The sequence below is a fragment of the Gracilinanus agilis genome, chromosome 3 (assembly GCF_016433145.1).
Source record: "Gracilinanus agilis isolate LMUSP501 chromosome 3, AgileGrace, whole genome shotgun sequence".
Lineage (NCBI taxonomy): Eukaryota > Metazoa > Chordata > Mammalia > Didelphimorphia > Didelphidae > Gracilinanus > Gracilinanus agilis.
Window position 1 is genome coordinate 245486473 of NC_058132.1, and position 27469 is coordinate 245513941.

At 44.1% G+C, this 27469-nt stretch overlaps 3 protein-coding genes across 3 annotated transcripts in view; 1 reads left to right on the forward strand and 2 right to left on the reverse strand.

The window, feature by feature from the left end:
- Positions 1–4777: 4777 nt before the first annotated feature.
- HOXD12 (homeobox D12) lies at positions 4778–5871 on the reverse strand. Its single transcript, XM_044666486.1, has 2 exons — positions 5307–5871; positions 4778–5016 (listed from the first exon to the last, which is right to left on the reverse strand). Exons 1-2 carry the CDS (start codon positions 5869–5871, stop codon positions 4778–4780), a joined length of 804 nt encoding a protein of 267 aa, XP_044522421.1.
- A 6253-nt stretch (positions 5872–12124) lies between these two features.
- On the reverse strand, positions 12125–14084 carry HOXD13 (homeobox D13). The gene is made up of 2 exons (XM_044666487.1): positions 13313–14084; positions 12125–12375 (listed from the first exon to the last, which is right to left on the reverse strand). Exons 1-2 carry the CDS (start codon positions 14082–14084, stop codon positions 12125–12127), a joined length of 1023 nt encoding a protein of 340 aa, XP_044522422.1.
- Positions 14085–23481: 9397 nt separating this feature from the next.
- Positions 23482–27469, forward strand: part of EVX2 (even-skipped homeobox 2) — an 8696-nt gene continuing 4708 nt past the window's right edge. Inside the window, exons 1-3 of the mRNA XM_044669082.1 lie at positions 23482–23905; positions 25122–25372; positions 27046–27465. Coding sequence (XP_044525017.1) covers positions 23482–23905; positions 25122–25372; positions 27046–27465 — 1095 coding nt within the window. The remainder of the gene's footprint in view (positions 23906–25121; positions 25373–27045; positions 27466–27469) is intronic.

A 27469-nucleotide genomic window follows, 5' to 3' on the forward strand; every position in this document is an offset into this window, starting at 1 on the left:
CGACATGGCGACTCTGCGATTAGTCGAAACCCGCGTTTTAGGCGGGGAGGGCGCGCCATCTACAAAGACTGGCAGAAGGGAAAGGCGAGGTGGCGGGGTCACACTCATCCTCCCTAGCGTAGACCATCCCTCGCATCCGTTAGAGGGGTGCAATCCGTCTGGAGGCTTCACCCTTCCCAGCATTATTTTGCTGGTTCCCTCCCTCAGAGTCCTCCCGCCCCCTAATCTCTCAGCGTTGGGACCACCGCAGCTGCTGCAGCCTCTCTCCTTGCTTCAGGTCTTCACAGCAAACCCCTCGAAAAATCCACAGACTTCTTTCTAATGGACGCAAACCGCGGACCTTACCGTGAGGATCCTGGCTCCCTTGGCTCCAGATCCACAAGAATCGACTGCATCCTAATCCAACTGGCATGTCCGCTAGCCCTCGGGGCGAATCACGGCTTCCCGCAGTTCTCGCAGAGGGGACGTCCTCTCTTTTCCGCCTGGACAAGATGCGGTATTTTTGTGCCACCCAAGATAAGACACTAACTTGACCTTAACTTTGTTATGGCGCCCCTAGTATCTGGAGAACGTGAACAGACACTGTCTGGCAGCTCTCGTAAAAACTGACTGGGGAAGAGATTCTGAGTCATTTCATTTATTGCCACTACAGTTCTGCAAGAAAGCTTTTCCTCCCTGCCAAACTTTAATTATTTATGCTCTTTTAGGAAACGAAAAAAAGAAGAAGAAAAAGAAAGAAAACCACCCAGAGCTATTTAAATCCATTTCTGTGCTTTCCGAATAGCTTGTTGAGTTAAGCAAAAGGAAGAGACAGAATGTGCTGCAAAGTCAAGCTTCGTTAACTGATTTTCTATCCAAATGAAAATGTTTTATAGTCTACTTCCTCCTCCCTTACTGATCAAGAATTTTGGATTCGCTTTAGGGAGCTCTGGGTGAGGGTTTGTGACAGGGTGCCCATCTATTAGATCCTCAGCGTCCGAGAAAGACGTGCAGATATTAATATTTACTTGCTTTAGGCATTAGGGATCCACTAATTTGCACAGTGTGGAACCTAAGTTTCTATTTATGCCCAGCGGCCATAATTTCGAGTTGGAGGCATTAAATAGCCTCTGTTTGTTTGTTCGTTTCCTGAGTTGTTCTTAACCTATTTACAGATGACCAAGTTCGTTCTTCAAGTGCAGAAGCTTCTCCGTGGGTTTCTGGGATCATACTTAGGAATACAATCTGCCTTAAAAACAAAACAAGATTTCTAAGGAGGCAGTTTTTCCATCATGCATGGGAAGCGATTAAAGGCCAGATTGGTCTCAATCCATATTTCATTTGGTAATCTTTTGTTTATTATTACTTTTTTATTTGAAATCTCTTCCAGCCTTACAGAGACCATGTACCCAAGACTGAATCGAGGGCACAGTCTTTGTGGGCTTTGTCGAGAGAGATTTGAACACACACACACACACACACACACACACAGAAAGAGAGAGAGAGAGAGAGAGAGAGAGAGAGAGAGAGAGAGAGAGAGCGCAACACAAAGAAAGAAATCCAAACCAGACAAAAGCAGGGCTTTGCATTTAGAATTGTTTCAGGCTTCGTTTGGGGTGGGGTCAGGAGACTTGAGGAATTCCATAAGAAGTGTTTTTTCCTCGTCCTCTCACTCCCACAAGAATCTACGAGGAAGATGGTTATTTAATTTTAGAAATGATTATTATCTTTCCCCCCAGAAGAGGTCCTTCCTAGTTCCGGGACTGGGATTAGAAAAAATCCGTGATTACATGTCTTTTCGCAACTGCTCTCAGTATAAATTGAGTGCTCTCTGTATAAATTGTCTCTCTCCCTGTCTTTGTTCATTTGGTCTCCTTGCAGGAAACCAAATTATACAGACAAGGGGTAGCTGGACGTTTGCCCCTTCTTGGGCACTCTCAATTGGCCTTGGTTTTTGCACTATGAAAGTATTCCCGAGCGGGGTTTGCCTCAGTCTTCTTTCTTCCGCATTATGCATTCGGAAAAGAAAACAGTTTAAAAATATAACAAATGAGCTTAAGAAGTGAGTGGGAGTCTACAATTTATGCCTTCCATAACAGGAACTCTTGATTTTGCTAATTCATTCCCTCGCTAATATATCACTCGAATGTTCCCTTAAGCTCTAGCACAAAGTAATACAGAATTTGGATGTGATTAGTAGGTATGTTTCTCTTCATCAAGACTTATTCTCTTTGTCTTCCTATTCAAACGGCTTCTGGGGGTTCAGCTCCCATTTCCCTAATGGGACCCCCATGTATTATTGGAGATGTATATTGTTGTATAATGTGTAGGTCAGGTTTAGCTTTGTGGCCTGCCATTGTTAGAGAAGAGCTAAGCAAGAGGTTGGGCTCAGAAGTTCCTTATCGAAATGAGAACCATATTAAAGAGTAGCAAGCCCATCTTCTGCTCCCCCTGGCACCAAAGTGACCAGTAAGCATGCATGAAAAGTCTAAGGTTATGCAGGGTAGGTGCCTATTTTTATTTATGTATCTAAATATATTAATGCTCTTCCTTTTGTTTAAAAACACGCTAAAAAATCTTCATGATTTCCCCTCTATTGACATTTAATATTCAGCTTAATATACAGTTTCACCAATGGCTTGAAAACCATTTTCACATTTAATGAATAGTAAACACCCGCCCCTAAGCTGCAGCCAGAAAAGGAAAACGAGCTCATGAGTCTGAAAAATATTAAAAGGGGATCAAAATCGGTTCGAAATAATAATAATAATAAAAGAGACAGCAGTCCGTGAGGGGCTCCAGTTGGCGCCATGTATTTATTTCCACTGGAAACGTTCTTTATTCATCCGGTTAAATACAAGCTATTGTTTCCGTTACAGAACATGCAAAACCACTACTAGATAGCCAAAACAAATTAAACTATTCTACTTAGGCAGCTGAGGTTATTCACAGATTTCAGAGCGTTATCACCCCAGTCTCAGTGTGTTTGAGGTTAGCACTCCCCATTTAGGCAGCTGAGCAACACATTGAAAAGAAATCACTGGACTATTGGAACGAAGCCCCTACACTCCATTAGATATTTTTCTTCCTCGCAGTTGGAGGAAAGAGAGTCTGGGAAGGCAAGGAAAAAAGGAGGGGGCATTGGAATGGAAGTGATTTTCTCCAGCCCTTGGGCCAAGCTTACTAAGGCATAGAAGCAGAAGTGAACAGGGAAAGGACATAGGGTAAGAGGAACATTTGGCTTCATATGATCAAGGAAACTAACGAAGAAAGTCTTTCTCCTCGAAGAGAAAGAACTATGAGAAATAAGAGTTATAAGACACAGAGAGCAAGAGATTCCCTAAAGAGGAAGAGACCAGAAAGAGAGAGAAAGGCTTAGGGCCCTAGGGTGGGCTGTACTATTGGTTTGAGGAGAGTGGAATAGTGGAAGGGGGAGTTAACCTGGGCATGGGACAACTATCTTTCACGGGGTCTATCATAAGAGTACTCTAACCGGGAGAGGATAGGTGGGTGGGTAACTGCGTTCTTACTTCGGGTCCAGCTAGACGCCTCAGTGGCCTAGTTTCCATCTCCCAGATTGGAGAGATCAATTTCTCCCTATCCTTATAATAGCCCATTATAGTGACTTTAAAAAGGTTACACCTTTCCCTACTTCGAATGGAAAACCATATTTACAGTTAAGGTAAATATTCTGCCTCCCTAGGAATGGAACAAAGGAGCAATGCCCCAGAAGGGAGCTCGCCAAGAGGCTAGACGACTTTGCTCGACTTGTGGGCCTGGATCTCTTGAAGTTCGGGACAAAGCCGGGGAGTAGCTCTCTAGCCTGAAGGGACTGGAGATTGAAACTAATTTTCACAGCCCCAGGCCCCTCTCTAGAAGAAGAGAGCTAATAGCCTACGGGCTTTCCTACTTCTTACCCACAAGCAAGGGCACCTACATACACAAACATAAACCCAAAAGGAACACAAAAAGAACCAGGAGATTCCTTAAATCTTTCAGGTGTTTTGTTTGCTTCTTCCCACCCACCCCAACACACCCCGCCCTTGGCTCTCCTTCCTGATCCCTCCTCCCCTCCTCTCAGACCCGCCTCTGTCCTGCTGCCCCTAGAAGACCAGGGAAGCTTTTGTCTCACTAACTGGGCTGAGTTGGATCGGAGGTAGCTGGGAACAGAGACTGGAGTTTCGAGAGCCGGCCGAATCTGCTAATAATTCATATGTTTCGCTCACTCTCCTCTTTTTCCCCCAGCAGGGGTCTCGGGGTCTCGGGCTCTCGGGAGGACTAGGATCTTACAAGGAGCTCTTTCTCCTGAGGAGAAAGGCTTTCTTCGTTGGTTTTCAAATGTTCTACTATGATTCCATCTGCTGCCAGGTGGGAAAAGGGGAGGGAGGGAGGCTGCATAAGAACAAGGGAACTCAAAGGCAGATTCCGGGTAGAAATTCCCAAGCCCGTGGTTTCTCTAGATCACAGTTCTCTCATTTCTGTGCCAGCCTCCGATCGAAGGTGGACCAGTTTCTCCCTTTCCATGCTCTGCCTCGAGCAGCCCTACAGCACAGCCATTTGGGGTTAAGGCAAAGAAGGGAAAGGCCAAGCTTAGACCAGGCCAAGACCCATCCAACTCCTAGTAGTAGAGAATTGAGCATGAAGCGAATCCTTTACAATCATTCGAGGAGAGGGCGAGAGAAAGGGGTGAAACAAAAAATTCTATTCTCCTTTTCTTCCCATTCCCATCCCCAGCGAGACTGAGGTGAAATGTCACCAACCCGGGCCAAGTCCTTGAGAGCGAGGCGACTAGAGCTAGCTAGTAGAGAGTGAGTGCCTGTTCTCTTAGCACCACTCTTTTCTTCTTCATCCGCCGGTTCTGGAACCAGATTTTGACCTGTTGATCGCTCAGGTTCAGTCTATTGGACAACTCCTTCCGTTTCTGACGATTGATGAACTCGTTGAGAAGGAATTCGTTTTCTAGTTCTGCGATCTGCTGCTTAGTGTAGGGCTTCCGTTTCTTGCGGGCTCTCCCCTGGGCCGCCCCCCAGGGCAATCCTGCAACACAGTCCCCACCCCGCACAGCCCCGGAGGCCACTGGTTATCACCTGAGGAACCCTGTTCCCCACCCGCAGCCCACACTGTACCCAACCTGATCCCAGTTCTACTTGATCCTCATTCAGGTCCCCCTCTCCATTCCCTTACACTGTAATCATACATTCACCACTCATCCCTCCCTCCGCAACCCAGCCTGTGACCTGGACCCCAAGGCGCAAGGACAATTTGGGGAGCCTGGGCTATTAGAAGGTTAAGAAAGGAAAATGGGGAGCGGATCCAAGGCAATTTACCGTCGGGTAGCGAAGGTCGGAGGCAGGAGGCTGCGCTGGCCGCCTGCACTGTCACGTTCAAGTTGAGCGAGCCCTTGGCGTCGTCCTTGAAGCTTGCGGCACAGGAGTTCCCTTCCAAAAGAGCCGCTGACCCGTGCACGCTCCGCGCCAAGCCTGAGTAGTCGTACTTGGCCGGCTTGAGGCCAACGCCCGGAACCAGGCTAGGATCATTGGTGAAAGCCGGCCTGGGACGGCTGCGCTCCTCGGGCCTCGAGCCAGAATCGGAACCATAGTATTTGCCTTGTTCTTCTGGGCCTTCCTTGCTGCCCGAGGGGTGGAGGTTGAGGGGCACTGAGCCTGGGAGGTAAGGCTGGGTATAGCCGCCGAAGGCAGCGTGGCCTGGAGGCTGAGCAGCGCAAGAGCTGGGAGCCGACCAGGGCAGAGAGCCTCGGGGGTAGGAGATGGGGGGCAGAGCCGCCAACTGGCTGCCATTCGCTCTCAGGTTGGAAAAATAGAAGGAGTCCGGAGATTGCAAATTCAGAAGAGACCCCACATACCCGGATCTGTAGAGACTGCGATCGCACATCTCCAACAAAGGACTTCAGCTGGTCTTACAGCAGTATTTAGTTACAACAGGGAATAAGAGGACAGGCTCAAACGATTGGACGAAACTTTGCGTTACAGGTTCTTCAAAGCCGGTCATTTCAGCACCGCCTACATCCCCCTGACCCTATTTTTTTTTTTAAAGTATTATGATAACACTTGGAATATTAGAAATTTCTAATACTCTGTGGCAGGAAAGAAAGACACGAGGTTTTCAGATGTGGAAAGGGAGGGTTCTGGGAGTCTCTTCTGGGTCTCGAGACCCCAAGATTGGGGGGTAAAAAAGCGAGCCCAACCATTTGCCCAACTTTCCATGAGGCACTTTCATTGGGCCCTCTGATTGGCGTTATTTTCTCTTCATCCCAGTATAGTTACTTGGAGCCTGGATTTCTTTTCATTGCTTTCCCATACTGTTTCCTCGCCTGCTCTGTAAAGAGTGTCACTGAGCCCTGATCCACACACCATAAGGGCAAGGGCATTCAAGTGATTTTAAAAATGATTATTAGTGGCATTAAAGTGTGCTGGACTGAACTGATCACATCCCTTTTAAAAAGTCACATCTGCACACTTTCAGGGAGATTCTGGAAAAGATCGATTTGGTCCATTTTCCCTTTCATTATCTAATGCCAGGCAGCATAAAGTTAATTAATTTAAAGGCTCAAACCATCTTCCTCTACCCAGGGTCATTAGTCTGGCCAAAGTTTACAGTATACAGTTAATGATGCTTTGTAACATTAGAAATGTGAGTTTACTTTGGTCCGTGTGGGGCTTTCTTTTCCAAATTGGGAGATTGGGAGTATCTGAAGCTTGCCTACTCTGACTAGAAATCTCTGTTGCCCCAGCCTTGGAAGGAAATCCTCATCCGTGATAGCTCACAAACCCGGAGTTTTCTCTGGATTTCAGAGGGGAGAAATGACTCTCAAGTAGATCAGGTTTAAAAACAGAACCAGAGAACCAAGTTCTCCAAAGATCGAGGGGAAATAAAAACTCGAGAGGAAAGAACCTGGGTAGTTTCCCCAAGTGACTGATGGATCCGATAAATGCTCCAAACGGCTTCATTTCCACCTTCTGCTCTGGGTCTTCCTCTCACTTTGGCAGGGCTGGAACTGAATTGAAGAGTTGAGGAAACTATGGCGTTGGGTTGCCTTTGACTTGCAATCGAAGATCTCATGAAGCTAGAACCTTCAGGGAAGGGTCATCTGGCATGTACGGTTGGCATGAGTGAGATTCAGAGAGCCCCAGAAATTAGAGAGACTGGAGATGGCCATCCACGGCAAACTGTCCAGGAGTGGAAAACCCTGGGCAGGAATGCAGAATGAGCTAACAGACTGTAGCTTGCTTGGGATGACCCGAAGAAGCAAGGTGATCAGAATGAGGATCCTGGCCGCCTTTCAGTGAATGTGGCTGGAGGGTAAAAAGAATCAGTCCAAACAAAACGGAGCCCCGCGGCATCCTTGGGAAGAAAGGCAGTGAGGTGAGGAATATGAGCATTTTCCAGACGTTACTCTCCTCCTCTAATGATTCAAGGCGGCTGGGTTTGCATGAGATGGAGCTAGATCTGTAAAGCCAAAGGGCAGATCTAGGGGGGAGTGGGGTTGTGTATCCGTTTGTAAACAGAAGACAGGTTTGGTGATGCTTCCAGTTGGGCCAATGTGCCAGCAGAGGCTAGTTACTCCAGAGTGCCTCACGTTTGTCCCTGTGTGGGATTAGGTTAAGAAGGGATTAGAGGTGGATCCGACCCTGACAGGAAGGGAATCTCCTTGTCATAAAGTGGCCCCCACCCCATCTCCTTTTTCAATTTCCAGGATCCAGCTCAGAAGCCAGCTCGAAGTTTCATAGTTCCAGCGGCTATCTCCTGAACCTCCTCTGCAGACACAACTTCTTCAGGAACCAAGTCTGAATGTTAAAAGCTCCAGATGAAAGGCAAAGACCACACAGGAGTCGCTGGAGGGGAAGGTTGACCATCGTTAGCTCGTTTATTGTTTATGTCAACCAATTGGGCAGCTCTTGGGAACTCATTGGTTTCCTCAGACCTGACTAAGGCCTGACCTAAAACGTCCAGGTATTCTTTAAGATCCTCAGAAGTTGGATCTCCAAAGGAAGGAAGGGAATCTGTTTTTCATGCCTCGTGTTGATTTACTTCATCTCGGAGGTTGCCAAAGCAGAAGCCTTAGTTCCATTGCATCTTGATAGAGGATGGCTGGAAGACCTCTGGTGGTTTAGCCATAGCTTGATAATAGGGACTGAGGGGCCCAGGTGGAAAGGTTAGGCAGGATTTCTGCAGAAGCCTTGGGCCCATGCCCTCAAAAGGAGCAGGCCAGGGCTCAGCTGCCAAGCTGAACTGTGGGTTAGGTGTATGCTTCTACAAAGTGGCAAGGCCTGCTCTGACTAAACTTAAAATTGGAGGAATTTGATTATAACTCTAAGAAATATGTGTTGGGGGGGGGGGTTGGTGCATTATGATAGTTAGCTCTTGAAAAGACAGTGTTTAAAAAGTCTCGGTGCAAGTAAATGAAATTAAAAGCAAGTTTTCAGATAAAATAAAGACAGCCTGACTTCACAGTTTCGTAAACTTCTTTATTAGGTTCTCAAATATCCCCTTTTCCCTTACTCCCCTGCTCCCTTACTCCTCCCGGCTTATTTTCTGTCCTAGTTTATTTTTAAAATAATATTTTCAGGTAGAAAATAAAGTTTCGTGCTTCCTGGGGAGGGGAAGAATGCTTAGGTTCCGCGAGTGGGCGGAGGGTCGAGGGAGTAGGGATAAGACTGAACTAGACTGCAGTGAAACTTTGGAGAGAGAATCGGGTTGCTGAACTGTCTCCTTTCTAATAAATGCCTCCTATTGTCCAGGAGGTGGCAGAATAGCTCTATCCCAGCGCTCAGAGCTTTGAGAGGTTTAGCAATGCGCGGGTCAAGATCAATGGTAAAGGGCAACACAGCTGTCTCACCCTCGGAGACACAACTCCGACCTGGAACTTTGACTGACTGCTGCCCTGTGGAAAGGGCTCCGGAGGGTGGGGGAGGTGCAGGAGCAAAGAAGGAAGACTCCGCTCAGGCTGAAGGAACCCGAAGTTTGTAAGGAGATAGATAACCGACTAGCAGCCAGGAGACTGGACTTGCAGGGTCCCTGTGAATCCCTTACGGAAGCACATTTAATTGAAATTCTGCCTCACACATAAAACAACACAGTCCACTGTCTTTTTCATTTAGTTGTTATAGCTTTTAGACTTCCCCATTGAATTAGGTACTATCCTCTAACATTTCAAGCTGCAGACTTGCAAAAGAATACTTCCAGAAGAGGGATGCCTGTGTAAAAGCCATGGGCACATTTTACACATTCTAGTTAGGTCCATATGTATGCAAAATAATCTCTCTCTTCTCCCCCCCCCCCATGTGTGTGTGTGTGTGTGTGTCTGTCTGTCTGTCTGTCTGTCTGTCTCTTCCTCCTCTTTTCTCAATGGCTGGGTCTTTCCTTCCTTTACTTTACTAACTCAATTTCTCTTTCCCTCCTCTCACTGTAATTCAGGATATAAGAGAACCTGCATATAAATAGCAAACACTTCATCTGTTATTGATTTAGCCGTCAATTCAAATTCCATTGTAAGGGTTTTGAATGCAGTTTTAATTTCAGACAAGCCTGCAGTTCAGTGTCCTGCTAGAGTAAACTGAAATGTAAACTAGAGATCTTGAGCAGAGGTGAAACTGAAACATAAAGCAAGGCCAGAAAACCCTGGGAAGTACAAAAAAAAAGAGATATACCTTTTTTTTTTTCTTGGAACATATGCTGTGAATATTTTTGTTTAAGGATGAAGAACAAATTGGGGTGTAGACACGAGAAAACAAGATCATGTTAGGATGAAATCACATCCCTCTGCAGAAAATTAACAGAAAGTGTCTTTGAACACTTGAATCAATGGCCTCCCTCATTGAAAAGATTAGGCCTGGGACAGCCTTGCTCAAAAGCCAACAGCCTTGTAAGAACAGAGACTGTGCTTTCTCCAAACCGTTTATATATGTATGTATGTATATATATTTATATGTTTGCATTTTTTCAAGAGCCCAACTAATGTTTGTGGGAAAAGATAATGTAGCTGTCTGCTTTCCATTCACTTGAAAAGGAATAAAATGAGAGAAGCAATCTTGAACAAAATGAAAGTAGTTTATTTTTTCGTAGGCATTTTTGCAGTGTCCTGTTCCTCAAGAGAGAGGGCAAGGACCTTAAAATTGTGTGTAATTAAAACAAATAAGGAAACCCACTGATTTTGTGCCTAGTGCTTAACAGCTAAAGGCCATCAAGTTCTTCCAAGGTTATTTCCCTGAGTAATTAATTAGTTCTTGCTTGGAAGAGAAAATTGTGTTAATGCCTAACAAATGAATGCATTTCTAGAGTGTCTAATTATTATTTCAATCTTCATTTGTCATTTGCAGGCAGAATAGCCTTCTATATTTGCAATAGAGTAAAATTTCCTCTATTTTGAGGGAGACATAAATATTGTCTTTTCCAACTAGAGATATTTTAAATAAAGATTTACTATCTAGAATATTTATACCCACCTTTTGGTCCATTATCTAAGTCAGAGAAGATTTCTATTCCCAAGTAAAAATCTCTATTTGATAAAAAAAAAAAAATACAAGCTGAGGTCATAGTTATTATTGAAATAGAAGAAAACTTTTATTGGAGATATTTTGAGTTGAATTGATTAAAAAAAAAGAAAATTAAAGGCAAGGCAAATTTGGCATTTCAAACATCATTGTTAAAGTTAAAACTGAAGGGGGAAAATGTGGGGGGAGTGGAAGGTAGTAGAAGTGAGGAGGAAAGAGGAAAACACACAGGATCTGATGTGACTCTTCCTCACACTAGTGATCAACATGTTCAGAGAAATAGGCCATTAAAATAAATATGCATAGTTTGAAAGACAACACAGTTTTATAATAAGATGCTGACTTTATAAAGTAAGAATTTACAGAAAAAGGAAGTAATGAGATTTATTTGTTTGTTTGTTTGCTAAGTTTCTCCCTAATAGTAAAATGATTACAATTTGTCTAAAACATTGCATTGGTATCACATATCATAGTTGTTGTTACTTAAAAAAATAATTTCTCAGGTATATAAATTATGCAATAGTTTGAAATTCATTATCTATTTTTACTTTCCTTAAACACCCGTTTATTCTTGGAACTTAGAGTTCCGGTTTTTTTTCCCTTTTGTTAGAAGCTTTGAACCTCTGTGAGAGGGGGAAAGCGTTTGTTCAAACAAACTTGTTAATATGAGGGCATACTATACTTTACATAAAAATACACATGTCTCCATGCTTATCCAGCATGTTCTATATTGAAATGATTAAACAAATCTGTATCTATATCAACTGAGTCAATCTTAACTATCTGGAAGGAAAGACAGCAGTGAATATTAGCAATATATAAAATCTTGAAACTGCAGCCCTTTAAATCGCTGTACCTGGTTCAGAAGAAATAAAGGCATCTCTAAGTACACATTTTAAATTAAAATTATGGAATTAATCTACTATATGTATTGAAGCTCTACGGTCAAACCTGTCAATTAACAGTAAGATCTGAAATCAGAAAGATGTTCTTAGTGTCAATATTACTCCAAAGCTTATTTCTTAAGTAGCGATTTTAAAACAAGGACAGCACCTTCAGTTTCCAATATTTAGACCCACATTCAAAATACAAAACTACCTCGTCTGGGCAGAGTTTCTGCTGGCCTTGCACTGAGTTTTAATGATTTCATAAGCCAATGATAGGTCATGAATGATTTGAAATCATTCGACCATGATGGTTTATGAAAACAAGTATAGGGACAAGTGCTGGCACCATTCTTCAAGTGATAAAAAATGAAAACAAAAATAACTGAAATCAAAGTAGTGAATCCAAAATTCATTGTGGGAACTGTTAAAAAAAAAAAAGTTCAGTCCTTTATACTGGCCTGGAGGGAGAAACAGAACATCAAAAATAATAATAAACAAAACAGAAACCAACAAGAGCGATAACAACCCAAGAAGAAAAAGAACTACAAGGTCAAGTTGGGCAGCCTTATGTTTTAGAGCCAAAATGCGATGGAGGGGACAAACAATTCACAAAATTTCACCGCTGCTGGCAGAAAAGGAATGGGGGCGGGAGGAGGAATTAAATATATATTCAAGTTTTTCCAAAAGTTTCTAGGAGGAAGATAACATAAGGCTTGTGAATGAAGCACATTTGTCCTTAGCTTGGAATCAGGAGACATTGTCTTTGAGTTTGGAGACTATTTTCTTGTCCTTCACTCTTCTGTTCTGAAACCAAATGGTCACTTGTCTCTCAGACAGGTTTGTGGCTGCGGATATTCTTCTCCTCTTGTCCTTGTTAATGAACTTGTTAATGGCGTATTCGTTCTCCAGTTCTTTCAGCTGCAGTTTGGTATATGGCACTCTTTTCTTCCTTCCACGTCTGTAGACACACATATCAGGCTGGTTTAGAGCTACATCCCCTATTGTAAACGACATTATGTGGAAAAATTAGACTTTTATTACAGGCGTTTAAATCGCGAGTAAGTGCGAGAGTCCTGGTTGGGGTAGGGGGACAGAGAGAAAGAATGCCGGGTTGTTTCCACTTTATAATTATTTACACGGACGCATTATTTACACGTTATTAAAGAAAGATTATTTGCACTTCAAAGTGAAGGCTAATTTGATGGATGTTATTGTTTCTCAAACAGGCATCTTAACAAGCCTGCAATTTTACGGTGACTTTTTAAGAAGTTTTCATATGGACAATTTCTGCGCAGGTTCTGATAGCTATATGGACACACACAAAGGCACATCTTAATATCCTTATGTGTTTGATTTCCTGGTATTATGGTGTGTATATGTGGATGAGTGTCTATGTGCTCTGGCTACAAAGCAGCACTGAAACCACCCAGGGGGCAATTATTACCCTGAAAAGTGCTAGGAAAATCTTTTCCTCGTCTTCTAAGATGATAAAATAACCAATGATACTGGGATCCAATCAGAACACAACACTTTCCTTTCGAAATTATATACAGGAATACAGAGAAGAACACAGAAGGAGAGGGGGGGAGGGAGAGGGGGAGAGAGAGAGAGAGAGAGAGAGAGAGAGAGAGAGAGAGAGAGAGAGAGAGAGAGAGAGAGAGAGAGTTAAGACGACTGGACTGTAGAACCACTGTAGGGACTGGTTCCAGACCTGAAATTACGAAGTTACAGAGGATCTGATGCAAACCATACCAAACTCTAAGGTCCCTTAAAAAGAAGTCCTTGATCAACCTGAACCGTCGATACTTAGGGAGAGGTGGGAGGAGTTGGGGTGTCGTGACAATCAAAAATTATATATGAACATATGACTATCAATCATTCTCTCTCTCTCTCTCTCTCTCTCTCTCTCTCTCTCTCTCTCTCTCTCGGCCGTACCTGGAAAGGAAGATTTCCAAAAATGTGAGCTCTGGGACTGGTCTTTAGCACAGTAAACCTGACTGTTCCAGCCATTCGCCAGAGTCCAAGACTGGTAACCCTCCATAGATATGTACGTTTCGTGTCTCGGTTCCCCTGAGCCAAAGGTGGAGACCATGTCTATATACCCGGGGACATGCTGGTAAGGGTTGGTGTAGCCTTGGTAAAAGGACACTTCCTTAGCCCGGGAGGGAACCTCGTTGGCTGGGACACTGGTACTGGCCAGGCTGGAGACGTCCATGTATTTTTCCACGGGGAAGCCTCCCAGAGAGGCGTGGGGGGAGGACTTGAGTGCGTTCTGTTGAATCCCCACGCCGTGGGACATGCGGCAGCTGTAGTATCCATTGCCAAAATGATAACCGTAGCCCAGTGCTGGGGCGGCCGGGGGCGCTGCAGCTGGAGTTGGAGTCGGAGTGGAGCCGGGACAGTCCTTGGTAGGGGGTGCCTCGGGACGAGCTGCAGCAGCCGCCGCTGCCGCTGCTGTCGAGGCGGAGGAAGAGGATGAGCCAGAGCGTTCTGCAGCCCCGGGATAGGAGAAGCCCGAAGCCGCTGCCGCTGCCGCTGCCGCTGCTGCAGCAGCAGCGGCAGCCCGCCCAGAGTGCGCCCCGAACACGGGTGAAGGGAGGAAGCCGCGGCACTGCCCCGCAGTGGCGGCCGCAGAGGGGGCACCCCCGCTGGCCGCACCGCCGTCCGCCCGCAGTCCATCCATGTCCCAGCTCGCAGCCCGGCTCATGGCCTGGCCCGGCCTGGCCCTGGCCTGGCCCCTGCGCTGGACACCATGGCGAGATGAGTGGCTTTCCACCTCCCCTCCCTCCCACTCACTTTGGCTCCCGCCCTCTTTCTCTCTCTCTCTCTCTCTCTCTCTTTCTCTCTTCCCCTCTCTTGTGCCTCCCGCCCTCCCGCCCTCCCTCCAACAGGTTAGCTCATTGCGGGACGTTTATAAAAACGAAGTTCAGGTTGGGAGGGGGCCGGGGCTGCGGCTGGGGGCCGGCTCCAGACTAGAGTGTAGCTGCCGAGGGTTGAACCATTGGCTGCTCTAGGACACGTGGGGGCAGCAGTGCAGGGGAGCTAGAGCTGCTCCCAACACCTCCCCCCACCCCGAACCAGTCTAGACCCACCCCTCATCCTACCTCCTCCTCCCTTTTCCACCTCTTCTCTCTAAGCAACCATACTGCCCCCTGCCCCCTCCACTTCTCCTCCCCCCAAGTCCTTGACCAAGGCGTTTGCTTCTCAACAGCACCAAGCTGATTATATCCCGGCTCCTTTTTTGTGACTAAGACTCTGGGGCCTGAGTTTTTCGTTTTGGTGTTTTCAGATTTCCTTGGCTCCATGGACTGCGAGTAACTGAATAAAAGAGGACAGAGACAGTGAGAAGGAAGAATTCAGGAAGGAAAAAAAAAAGTTCAGTGTTCCACCATGTTGTCTAGCTCTACTGGAATATTGGATTTCATATTCCGAATGGCCAAACTGCACCAGCCCCGGTGGGGCTAAATTGCCCCTTTCCCATCCCATACACTTGAACAGATATCGAGCATGCCTAGTTGGGCATCAGAGATACCCGCCGTCCTCTCGGACGCACCATGTTGAGCAATGCACTTCCAACATAATGTAAGGGGACTCCTTCACCGGCATTTATAATCTAGGAGTAGAGTTGGCCTTCTTCGACAATTCTCTCATTTCCATTTGTCCCCCATTCTGGGAGTCATTTGAGGAGGAGAACGAACCGCTTTAGGACTTGTTCCCCACATTATTACAAAGGATTGTCATAGCTGCTGTATTGTGGGCATCTTGTCATCCCTTCACATTACAAACACAAATTCAATAGGAAATTTCACTTTCTCAGAAAACGTTGTTTCACTTTCTTTTCACAACTGTAAATTGGATGCACTATATGTAGGAAATAGAGAAGGAAGTCGAAGATTTCAAATGGAGAGAAGTCCAGCAGACGTTGGGAACAACGAACCCCGACTTTACGGCCCTCTGTCCTGAGGTTAAAACTCTAGCAAATCGATCTATACACAGGATCAAGCAAAGTCACATTTCCTTGGGGTTGGGAATAAGGAGCTTTCTCTAAATGAATGTATACAATTCTGTGCCTCTGAAAGAAAGCTTTGAGCAAGACACACTGGCTCTCTGGGCATGATTCAAAGGCCAGTTGAGAAGATTGGTTTCTGTTTGGGAAGTCTAGCGTAGCTATTCCTCGAAAGTGTCATCAGTCTTTGGAGAGTGGGTTTGATAGGCAGCCTAATGCTCGGGTTTTAAAGGCTCTATACACAAGAGCTCCAATGGGAATTGGGTGGTGGTAGTGTAGGTATTGGTCAGTGGCCCGAATATCACCACTTCTTCCACTTTCCTTTGGCATAAAACCCCTCCAGTCCAGCCCATTTCCATGCAAACCCATTTCACTAGCCTTTGATTGGCCGGTGCCTACTTGTTGCACACTCCTACTGCTACTGGACATAAGAAAAACCAAAAAGTATTCCTGTCATTCCAGTTGCCGAGAAAAAGGGAGATATTTCCTCAAAGAATGGAGTTGGTTACATTGATCTTATTTTGTATGTTGACTCGCATAATGCAGTAACCATAAAAGCCTCAAATAAAGGAGAAAGTTATGAGAGGAGAAGGTGAGAAAGAGAAGGGAGATACTTAGACCTTTTTGAAGTCCTGGCCGTGTTCATTATCAAATCCCTGGCCTGAGGCGGTTGGCGTATTTGCTGAAATTCAACAGGATTTGCAGTTTGTTTGGCGATTTGTTCTGAGAATGCCGACAGCCCGCTTTCGAAAAGAAGTTATTGACTTGTTTGGGGAAATGAGTTGAAGAAAGGCTACTTGGTGCCAATATTTACAATCTCTAGTACCTATTAATGGTAAGAGATAGACGGATATATGGATGACATTTAAACCTCATCTATTTTAATCAGCAACTAAGAAATCCCAAGTACCATAAAGAATAGAGGAAACCCCTTTCTAGCAGCAATGACACCTACATTTTTCTTTTTCTTCCCCTCCTCCTTTCTTTCTTAGTCACTATTCTTATTCTAGGGTATGTGTGTATGTGTACAAAATGATTTGTTTCTTTGAATGCAAAGACTTATATGCAAATATTATATTTATAACAGCTGCTGGACTAGTCGGCAAACTAATTCCGAAGTTCTGAAAATCAAATCATTAAATGAAATTTTGTCTTTTGGGTCTCTGCTACAGTTTTGCTCTGATAAACACTATAATGGCTGTTTATGTCCTAAAACTAAGAGTTTTTAAAAATCGTTCTTATTTAGAAGAGTTTCTTTTTTTTTTCATTGTATTTTCCAGGCAAGAAAGTTAAGTTGCTCTACAAAAAAGGTTAAGTTCTATTCTAGGAAAATAAGATTCGCCAGTTCGATTCTCGATTCTCGGCCAGTGCCTGATGGCTTTCCTCTGACACAATGTCAGTTTAGTCTCATCACTTCCATAACTCAGTCGTTTCGGAGAATGCATGTGGAACATGGTGACAACGGTAACCGTTTACAGAATCTGTATAAAAACACTGTCAGTGATAACAATGACTACGTAGTAATTTTCCTGAGATAGACGTTTGGGAGCCAGAACAAGAAATTCGGGCGTCAAAATAGTCTCACAAAGTGTCGCTATACAGGGATTTTAGACTACTTTTAGTTTCTTACTGCAACAATAGGTCTTGTATCTGTATCCAAACATTGCTGTGAAATATATGACCTCATGCAAAAAACAACATAACACAATACAACATAACCCAGCCTCAGAGCAGTCTAGTAACTGTTGAGTTTCTGAATACATAATATTAATTTTTACATTTATATGTGTATTTATGAAATATATATACACATATCACTGGAGAGGTAATTAGTCGTATAATCTTGGTTACAATCCTTTTAAGAGGTTCTGTGTAGTGTTTAATAGAACATTGACTGAGAAATTAAGGAGATTCATTTTGACCTTCAGTACTCAAACTTTAAATGTAATCAACATAGGGAATTAGTAAAGGCAGCAAACTACCTTCTCCTCAAGAATCTTCCATCCAAACTCCCTTAACTTATAAACCCCACTTTTTTTTGGTATTCCTCTCTCCTAAAATCACACTTATGTTCTATCAAAGATTGCCCCCCCCCCTTTCTTCACATAGACTCTCTCAAAACACTTTCCTGCTCAGAGGAAATACTATCCCCAAAATATCCTCTACTAAATCTGGCAAATTGTTGGCAAAGGATGTATGTGAACACTTTGATGAAGATAATGATAATAACAATCCCATTACAGTATTGAGGTTGTGTTAAAAACAAAACAAAATAACAACAACAACAACAACAACAAAAACCAAACCTTTTGAAAGCATTTCAGTTGATTATCGCTACAGGGGAGACAGCGGTTTTCTATTGACTTCTCAAGCGAATAAAAAAGTAATTGCAAGAGAACTGTGCCAGCCAAAGTCCTTCTATACACATGCTATAGTTAGTTCTCGATAATTTTTCTCTCTTAAGGCAAAAGCCTGGTTTTATTTTTAGGTAAGGCTGGATGTCTAAAACAGTTAAGGTGGTTAGGGGAGAATAAAGAAAGAAACCGTCAGGTTGAGTAAGGCGATCCCAGACAGAATCTTTGCCGTTTAATTCAGTATTAATGTGTCCTATCTCAAAACTACATTAAGCAGGGGGCAGCTGGGTAGCTCAGTGGATTGAGAGCCAGGCCTAGAGACGGGAGGTCCTAGGTTCAAATCCGGCCTCAGACACTTCCCAGCTGTGTGACCCTGGGCAAGTCACTTGACCCCCATTGCCTACCCTTACCACTCTTCCACCTATAAGTCAATACACAGAAGTTAAAGGGTTTAAAATAAAAAAAAAAATCTATATAAAAAAAAACTACATTAAGCACACACTAGTCACCCACCCTGTTTTGACCTTTAAATAACTACCCAATTGCTAAGATGAATTAAATGCAGATGATTATCTTAAACTACAGAGACTATCTACACGAGGTCCAGAATGGTCCAAAATATGTAGGCAAATGAATTAATTAAGGAGTGGCAGTTTCCTGCCACTTGTGGCTTCTTGGAAACAAGATCATATGCACTTGAATGATATGTGGGCGGGTCATTAAACCCATCAAGATATAGTTGCCCTCTGATTTTTTAAAAAAAACAAATCATTGGTCTTTAACAACCATTTTCCTTAATTCCTGCTCCCTGCAAGGGCTCGCTCTGACTGTTCTTTCAGCTAGTAAGTAGAAAGTAAGTGACGTGTGGGAATATTTGTGTGCATATAAGAACGCAAGCGAAATATTATAGCGTAGGTTCTCACAGATCTGAGTTGTTTGTGGTGAAACTTTAATGTTAGTGTGGTGTGCAGAATTGAGGCTTCAGAAATATTTAATAGCAAAGTGCTGTAAGAGCAGAACCATAAGCGGACAGAGGGGAGACTGGTTCTTTAAATTGCTTCATTCAGCGTTTCCTGAGATTATAATTCTTGATGCAGTACTGAGGTTCCATCACTAGATGGCTCTACAAGTTTTCCTCTTGTGCCCAGAAAAGCTAATGCCTGGGTTTTGAACCAAGGTGCTGCCTTTAGGAGAAATGGACTCTTTAGATTCCAGTATCTGAATAGAAAGTCCTTCCCAGGCTCCTACCACTTCTCAGACCTCCGTCGTCTTCTTTATGCTAAAGAGAGGGAGAAAGTAGAGAGAACTTAAATAGAAACCATATCGAACTATGCTTTTAAAAAGTAAAGCGACAAACTTTCCATCTATCCAAAGAGTTGACGTTTGTGCAAAACTCAAAACGCCACATAAATACTACCTATTATAAGTTATTGTTGTAGAATTCCTTTCTTTCTTTCAAGACCATCGACAATTCCTTGAGCAGACTAAGTAAATAAAATGCAACACTGACTCTCGGTGCAGCCTCAGAGTGCAGGGTAAAGTATGGAAGGCTAAGATGCATTAGTCTACATCCTCAGCCTGGTGAGTGCTTCTTCCCCCTTCGGCTCTGTAAAGAATAATTAAAGTTAATGGATTGTACACCGACAGGTTCCCTAATGCCCTTGGGGAAACAATGAAGCAGTCAAGTCCAACCTAAGATCCTCTAGTACTTAAAGAAGCCCCCCACGTCTATGGAAATTTTCTCTTTTTCAGTGCATCTTCTAGCTGGGCGTTTTATTACCTGCAATCACAGTAATGACTTGCCATTTCACCTTGGAGGATTCGTAGCTGACTAAGAAACAAATATTTAGTCTGGATTCCTCACAATTTTCGACTGAGTTAAAAGCTGTCTCTTTAAAGTCTTGTATCTTGGGTAAAAAGTGTCTTTCAATATATTGGATGAAGTTTTTCAGATACGTTAAAAATGTTATTGAAATATTTCTTTAGAGATTTTTGTCCCCCTATAAATTTCAAGGAAAAAAGGCCTGAGCGGGAAAATATGCATTCTGAATGGTTGTATAGATTTAAAGAACAATCATGTTGACTCTAAAATTGTAAAGAGTTAAGATGGAGAGTTTGAGTATAACTAACCAACCTAATGCCTTTCAAATGGACTATTTATAATTCTTTAAACACAAATGGTATTCTCCCCCCCCACCCCCACCCCCAGACTGGGGTACATTGAACAAAAATGCATTCGAAACAACAAAACCTACATGGTAAAGAGACAGAATAGGATCATGTAATTTCTTAAAATCCCAACTGACATTAAAGGTGAGGATGGATTAGTAGGCACATTCCGTGTACCATTTGAAGTTCCAAAACAAAGTTTAGTGCAATACGATTGATGTATTTTATGGTGAGTAATTTCCCTAACATGAGCTTGAACGTATTTCTCTCAATAAATGCCCCCATAGAACGAAATATTAGCATTCTTTAAAAGGTGCAAAATAGTTCCTAAACCACCAATAAAGGTCTCGCATAGGCGGCCCTCACGAAAGGAGTTCTGTTTTTCCTTTCTACAAGACATTGGGCTTGGCCGCAGTTTTTCTGCAGTTCCTCAGGAAAAGGTAATCTCTCCTTGCGTGGTGACTGACTCCTTATATTCCAGGGCTCCTAGGCTGCGAGGCCTTAGATTCCGCACCGTACCAGGGGCTTTGGGGGAGACTGGTTCTCTGGCTGTAGTTTGAAAAATGAAAAGTTCCTCAGAGCAGTCAAAGCATTTAAGAAAACAGATGGGGGCGCCAAACGACAGCAATAAAGCTGCCCGCAGACTTCCGCTTCTCTTACCATAATTGGTTGTTCACTTCGCAACCTGGACCAAATGGTCTTTGGACTGCGTGTTTGGTTCAAGGATTTGGGGCACCATATAACCCGTCATTATTTTCAGCTCCCGCCCTTAGCAAAAACGGAGAAAGTTTTCCTATGTAGCAGAGAGACCTTTCTCAGGGTCTATATAAGAGGGAACCTAAGCATTGATGAAGCAGTCATTTGTTTGGGGTATCCATTTCAGCTTACATATTTCAACAGATTCAGGGTCTTAGCTCTGGTCAAGACCTTGAAGACTTCAGGAAAGAGTGGGGATATCTATGTACGTGGGAGGAAGGGGGATTGCAAGCATGGGAGCAATTGGGGAAACCAGGAATAATCTTTGAGCTTAGGTATTAATTTGCAAAGAGGAACCTGGGTTTTCAGCAGAGCAAGACCATAACAGTGGTTCAGGCCTGAATCGGGAGTGAGGGTGGGAGGGAAGAAAGGAAAGTTGCCATTGGTGGGGTAACTTATGGATGAATAAGGAGTGTGTATGGTAGAAGTGGAAGATAGCAGAAGGGTGTGTATTTGTGTGTGTGTGTGTGTGTGTGTGTGTGTGTGTGTGTGTGTAGAGAGAGAAAGAGAAAAAGAGAGAGAGAGAGAGAGAGAGAGAGAGAGAGAGAGAGAGAGAGAGAGAGAGAAGGGAGAGATTTCTTCCCTCTACTCCACTTATATTTCTGTGGTTCCTATTTTATATGTTCTCTCCCATGTCCTTAAATTCTCTACCCTTGACAAAATTCTGGCTATTCCTTTTTAAAACAACAACTGGATTTTCTAAATAAGGCCTATGATTTTTTTTTTTTTTTTAGTAAGTCCTAACAGGAAAAGTTCAGGCAGAACACTTTGGTATGGACACTTTGGTATTATTTTCTATTATTGAAAAGTTAACATGTACACATGGTCTCCTCAATTTCCCAAATATCCCTAACTTGACCGAGCTAAAAAGAAGGATGTGACTAAGATAAACAAACCACCCTTTTATTTGGCTCAACGATTTGAACGTTCTGGAGAAAGATTCTAGATTATTTATGATTGAATATGGGTTGGGGAGGATAGGACATGGGACATCTGAGAATCAAGAGATTAGCTTTCACTTGACCAGTCGCCATCCAGAGCATCTTTCATCCCAGAGAAGGTGGTGGAATGTTGCCATTATTTTCTCCTTGAGCCAGCACACGAGGGAGCCCCGGAAACTTAGTTTTAGTTGATTCTGCGGTGGAGCTTGTATGTTTGTGGGGTAGGGGTTGGGGGTGGAGAATGGTTTGTGTTGTGGGCTTGAAGGCGACTCCAGAGATGTTCAAGTGCGAGGATTTATCTTCCCTAAGATGGTTGCCATCGGCGTCATTATGACTATCAAAGTTATCACAGAGAGAGGCTCGGCTTGGAAACCGCGGTACCTTAGAGTAACCGAGAGACATTTCTTTAATTCCCTCGGCCTGGGACGACCATCGAGAAGACCCAATAGCTACAGGTAACGTGGCGGGAACGGAATAAGAAGGAAAAGAGGAAGAGGAAGGTGAGGAGGAGGAGGAGGGCGAGGAGGAAGGAGGAGGAGATAAAGGAGGAGGAAGGTAGTAAGAGGGAGGGGGAAGGGACCTGGGAAAAGGAAAAGAGGAAGAGGATGGTAAGGAGAGGAAATATGTTCTGGTTTCTCTGCTTTCGAACCAAAAAGTCGGCTATTGTTTCGAAAATTATTCGATTCGTGAAAAAAAAAAGTGAAGAAAGTGGAAATGCAAAAGGTTGCCTCATAGGGTACCTTAAATCACAAATGTTTAAAGTTATTTGTCGAGTCTTGCTATCAAATCATATAGCAGAGTGCATTTTCCCCAGAGGACAAATCGTAGGTGAGAGGACCATCAATCAGCAGGATTATAAAAGTAAAAACCCTAGACCCAGAGTTCAGAATTCAATAACCAAAATGTATTAGAAAGTAAGAGTCTTCGTAATTATTTCCATTTGGATACAAGCGCAGATGCACTCTTTTAGTGCACTGGGAGAGTTTTCTGAAAACTCTCTCCACCGAGGAAGATTTTCCTGGGGAGGGTAGTCTGAATGAGGTGGGGAAGTGGATGAGCATGAAAGAGCAAAGAGTTCTTTCTGCTAAAGAAACAATAACAATAATATATTTGACTTTTACAATCAGAGAGCCAGATCTAAAGAAAATTATCCTCTCCTTATGCAACCTCTCTTGCAACCTTCCCTCCATCCCCACCCCCACTCCTGCTTGTAAATGTTCTTTTTTTTTTAATCCTAGACAGACAATCTGCCCTGCAAAAATAAAAGCATTATCTATTATTTAACATGTGGCTCTGTCCTAGAAAAAATGAGGAAGAAGCTGCATCATTAGGACCTAAAAGGCAACAAAACAAAAATCAGAGCATAATGATGTCCCTAAATGAAGGGGGAAATGTGGCGCTGCTCATTTTATTAATCAGACTGTCAATTTTACCCCCAGAGGCCAAACCCCAGAGCAATTGAAGCAAGATCTGATCAAGCAAAGGACAAGAGCTGTACTCTTCACTTCTCCTCTTTCCTTTCTTTCCACCTGGATATATTTGTCTGCTCCGAAGCCGCCTTCATTACCCACTGACAAGAGCTCGTATTTATTTGCTTATAAACCTGTTACAATAAATGATTATTCGAACAGCGTCATTCCTACCTTAATGACGAGCGCTACTTTTTGATGAATGACATTTCGGACTAGAAGGGATGTATGGGTCATTTTGACCAGTCATTCCCTCGCTTTGGCATCCCACAATTTTTACGCCTCCCTCAAAAAGAGATAATAATATTTAGAGCCGCTCGCTGGGGCTGAATGTGAATTAGCCCCTGCTGCAGCTCATCATTAGGGAAAGGACCAGCCTTGCAACTTTGACATTTTTTATAAAGCTGAGATGATGGAAAGAATAAGAAAAGAGATGATTCTGATGGAAAGAGGGCTGCACAGCCCTACAGCTGGCAAAAGGTTTTCGAATTTGTCCGACTCAGCTGGAAATGCGGTGCTGGAGGCCCTCGAAAATTCGCAGCACGGTGGTCGCCTCAGCCCGAGACTGACTTCCGCCTCCCTGCATAGCGCTATAGGGGACATCCCTGCCAAAGGGAAATTCGAAATAGACACTTTATTCAACCTGCAACACCCGACCAGCGAAAGCACCGTCTCCTCGGAAATCCCTCCGGCAGAGAGTAGGAAGAAAACGGGCCATTATTCCGAAGTTGCTCCAGAGGCAGATATGAACAGTGATGTGGAGGTGGGCTGCTCCGCTCTCCGCTCTCCAGCCAGCCTCAGTGCCTCTCAGTTGAAGGAAAACAATAACAAAGGTAACCCGGACTTCGGTCTGCCTTTCCCCCGCCCGCTCCTTGGCTTAGTGTTTCTTTCTCTTTCCTTCTCTCCGATCTTACGGGTTATCCCGGAGGTTAACCAGCTAGCCAATAAAGGTACTTTTACCTGCTCAGTTATCAACACTGTCCGAGCTGTAAGAACGCTGTTATCCCTGGCTTGTGAGTCCAGGAATGATACACTCTTGGGTGTGTTTATCTACTAAAGTGCTTGCATGTATGAGGGACCGGAGCCATTCATAATACGTCTCTGTATATTTGTGTGTGCATCTATGTATATGTATGTATACACGTAAATATACTTATTGTATGAGTATATACAATACAGAATCACAACAAAAACAAACGCACACCCAAATCCATCAAAGGAGCAAAGAGTCCGTGACTACCTGGATCAAAAGTGTATGTTTTACTCTCCTATAAGCTTACACCGAACAACTGAGTCAGACTCGCAATAAATATGGGGAGGGGATTTTAAAAGCTTAGAGTTCACCTCAAAATGGTTATTGCTAAATTTTCACTCGTGGAAAATGGACATTATTTAGCTTCGTTTTTAACACACTGGCCATTAAACTGGCCTCAATCCTAGCATGTCATTTTTATGAGACTGGGAGTGTATGTATGTATGTATGATAACATGTTTATGTAGATTTATTCCTTTTTGGTTATGCGGAGAGAGACAGGTAAGAGAATCAGTTGGGTTCTTAAGATAGTACTGACAATGTTGGATGTATCTGAAAGAGGAATAAAAAGCAAGGTGGATTTTTGTCCTATAATATCTTTGGCTCTAGTTACTGTTACTCAGTTAGTCTTAAAAATAATTAAGAAACAACAAAGATGAACTCGAGAAGCTGATTCAAGTTAGAGAGAGATGGTTCCAGTTGAGTTCTCTGGTATCCGAAACTGTGTCTGCTCTTCTTTGGTTTAATTTGTCCCAGCGTAACAATTCTATAATTATTAAAAACTACCTAATTTACTTAGAATTATTTGCTTATGAAGGGATCCCAAAACTTTATTGATTCTATTAACAGTAGCAATTTGTAACAATGACAGCTACTATCAATTACGGCAATTCAGAGACTTAGTGGTCCCCCCTTCTTAGGCATCTTTATTTAATCCACTCACAACCTACTTACTGTAGATAGAGGTTCCAAGCCCAAATCTATATTTCATGCGTATTTGTTGGTTTGTTTCCTAGGATATTCGGAGAGCAGCTCAGCTGCTACTACCACCCCTTCTTCCTCAGGTCCTGGCTTAACCAACCTGCACAGCAGTAATGCCCTTGGTAGTTCGGGCTCCGGGGCCGATCAGGTGAGACGCTACCGCACCGCCTTCACCAGGGAGCAGATCGCCCGGCTGGAGAAGGAGTTTTACCGCGAGAACTATGTCTCTCGGCCCAGAAGGTGCGAATTGGCCGCTGCGCTCAACCTGCCGGAAACCACCATCAAGGTATTGCTATCTCAACTACCAGAAAGACATTGCTGGGTATCGCTTGACCTTTCTATCGGGCTCTGGGTGGCAGTTTGGGGTGGAAGCCAGAAAATGCTGGGAACTGTTCCCGATCCTTCCTTATTCCTGCACTGTTTGTATAATCTAAAAGGTAAGCCGGGTAGGGGTATTTTCCTCCTCACCTCCCATCCTCAAAGGGCACTGATTTTGGTTAGGACAATAATAGGAAAAAAGAACAGCCACAGATTTATTGAACGATAACAACAAACTAGGAATTGTCTTCCCCCAGCCTCCCTACCTTTGTCTAGTGAAAATCGTGTTCTTTGTTTCCTTAATGATCGCTCTAAACTGAAACTTTTCATTTGTCCTTGATGCGGAAGGCGTATTTTCCGTAGCACTCCTTAAAGTGCTAAAAAGAAAATTAATTCCGTTTAAAAATGGATTGCTAAGTCAAAGTCGATTCCGACCTTGTTCCTTTCTGTCACTTTCTTTTTTGCCTGGTACCGGCTACATAAAACCTTTGAGGAGAACAATTGTTTTCGCTATTTAAATTTCTTTAGTGAGGTGTGTCTCCATTAGAGGGGATAGATCGTTTGTTTGTTTTTCGAATTAGGTGAAACGTTTGGGTCCCAGGGTGATTTTAGGTATCTGAGACAAACCAGAAAAAAAGGAGAAGCCCCGTAAGCACACTGACAGGAAGTATTGTCTTGAGAGAGGAAGTTTCTCTCTCTAATTTTGACCTGGATTATTCTTTAATGGAGGCGACGGCGAATTATGTAGGTTATTGTGAACAGTAGTAGATCGGCAGGCAAAGGAAAGATGTTTGTCTTTAAGGGGCAGTAATTCGACAATTCAATGAAAATAGGACAAATCTCAACAAAATTGCTTTCTTTGTATTAAATGACTATGCCTGAAGGTGGACAAAGCGGTATCAAAGTATATATGCCTTAAACGTTGTGCCAAAAAGCTGCTATGGCTGCTTCTCCGAGAATCCTAGTCAGCCCAGAATCCATTCGTAAATCCTTCAATTGTGAGGAGGTACCTCCTGGTTGTGCACTTGGGTAATGAAGAGTTGTGGGTGTGGGGTGGGAAAGGACTTCTATAGAGTACACTTAAGGATGCAGGTCAGAAAAGCACATACAAATAAACAAGCAATTGGGCAGGACAACCTGAGACCCGGCACCTGGGTGGGTGAGCGTGCGTCAATGCAAACGTGGGGGTGGGGATGGAAAAGTAAGTGTGTGTGTGTGTGTGTGTGTGTGTGTGTGTGTGTGTGTGTGTGTAGGGGAGGGAGGTGTGTACATCTGCCGGCAGCTGGTTGAACTGCCTCCAGCTGTGACTAGGACTAGGACGAAAGGCTAGGCTAGGGACAGGGGCGATATGAGGACAGGCGGGCAGGTGTGTTTATGGAGAGCAAAAGGAGGATGGAGATCGACTTCCCGAGGACGATATGCTTATGACTGATGCCAATGGTACACGCAGCAAGGGGGTGTATACGATGAGACCTGAGTGAGGATTGTGTGAAACTATGCATGGGTTTATGGAGTGGAGTGGGAGGGGGAGCGAGGGCCCCTATATTAGATGCCAATAGTGGCCTAGGTCTCTAACTTGGGTGTACTTCTCGTCTTTCCCTCCATCTATACCTCCTTTCCCCTCTGCCCCTCCCTCCCAAGGTGTGGTTCCAGAACCGAAGGATGAAGGACAAGAGACAGCGCCTGGCCATGTCGTGGCCCCACCCGGCCGACCCCAGTTTCTACACTTATATGATGACGCACGCGGCTGCCACCGGAAGCCTGCCCTATCCCTTTCATTCGCACGTGCCACTCCACTACTACCCCCACGTGGGTGTCACGGCCGCCGCGGCTGCAGCCGCGGCCTCAGGAGCTGCGGCAGCGGCCTCGTCACCTTTCGCCACTTCCATCCGCCCGCTGGACACCTTCCGCGCGCTCTCTCACCCTTATTCACGGCCCGAGCTGCTCTGCAGCTTCCGCCACCCAGGCCTTTACCAGTCTCCGGCGGCGGCCGCCGGGCTCAACAGCGCGGCTTCGGCTGCAGCAGCGGCAGCGGCCGCGGCCGCTGCGGCCTCTTCTGCGGCGG

What these genes read in the sequence shown, in the direction of transcription:
- HOXD12 (XM_044666486.1), bottom strand. Translation starts at nt 5,871, where the DNA reads ATGTGCGATCGCAGTCTCTACAGATCCGGGTATGTGGGGTCTCTTCTG. An exon ending in CCGACCTTCGCTACCCGACG is followed by an intron (nt 5,017 to 5,306) that starts GTAAATTGCCTT and finishes ACTGTGTTGCAG; the next exon opens with GATTGCCCTGGGGGGCGGCC.
- HOXD13 (XM_044666487.1), bottom strand. Translation starts at nt 14,084, where the DNA reads ATGAGCCGGGCTGCGAGCTGGGACATGGATGGACTGCGGGCGGACGGC. An exon ending in TTGGAAATCTTCCTTTCCAG is followed by an intron (nt 12,376 to 13,312) that starts GTACGGCCGAGA and finishes CGTTTACAATAG; the next exon opens with GGGATGTAGCTCTAAACCAG.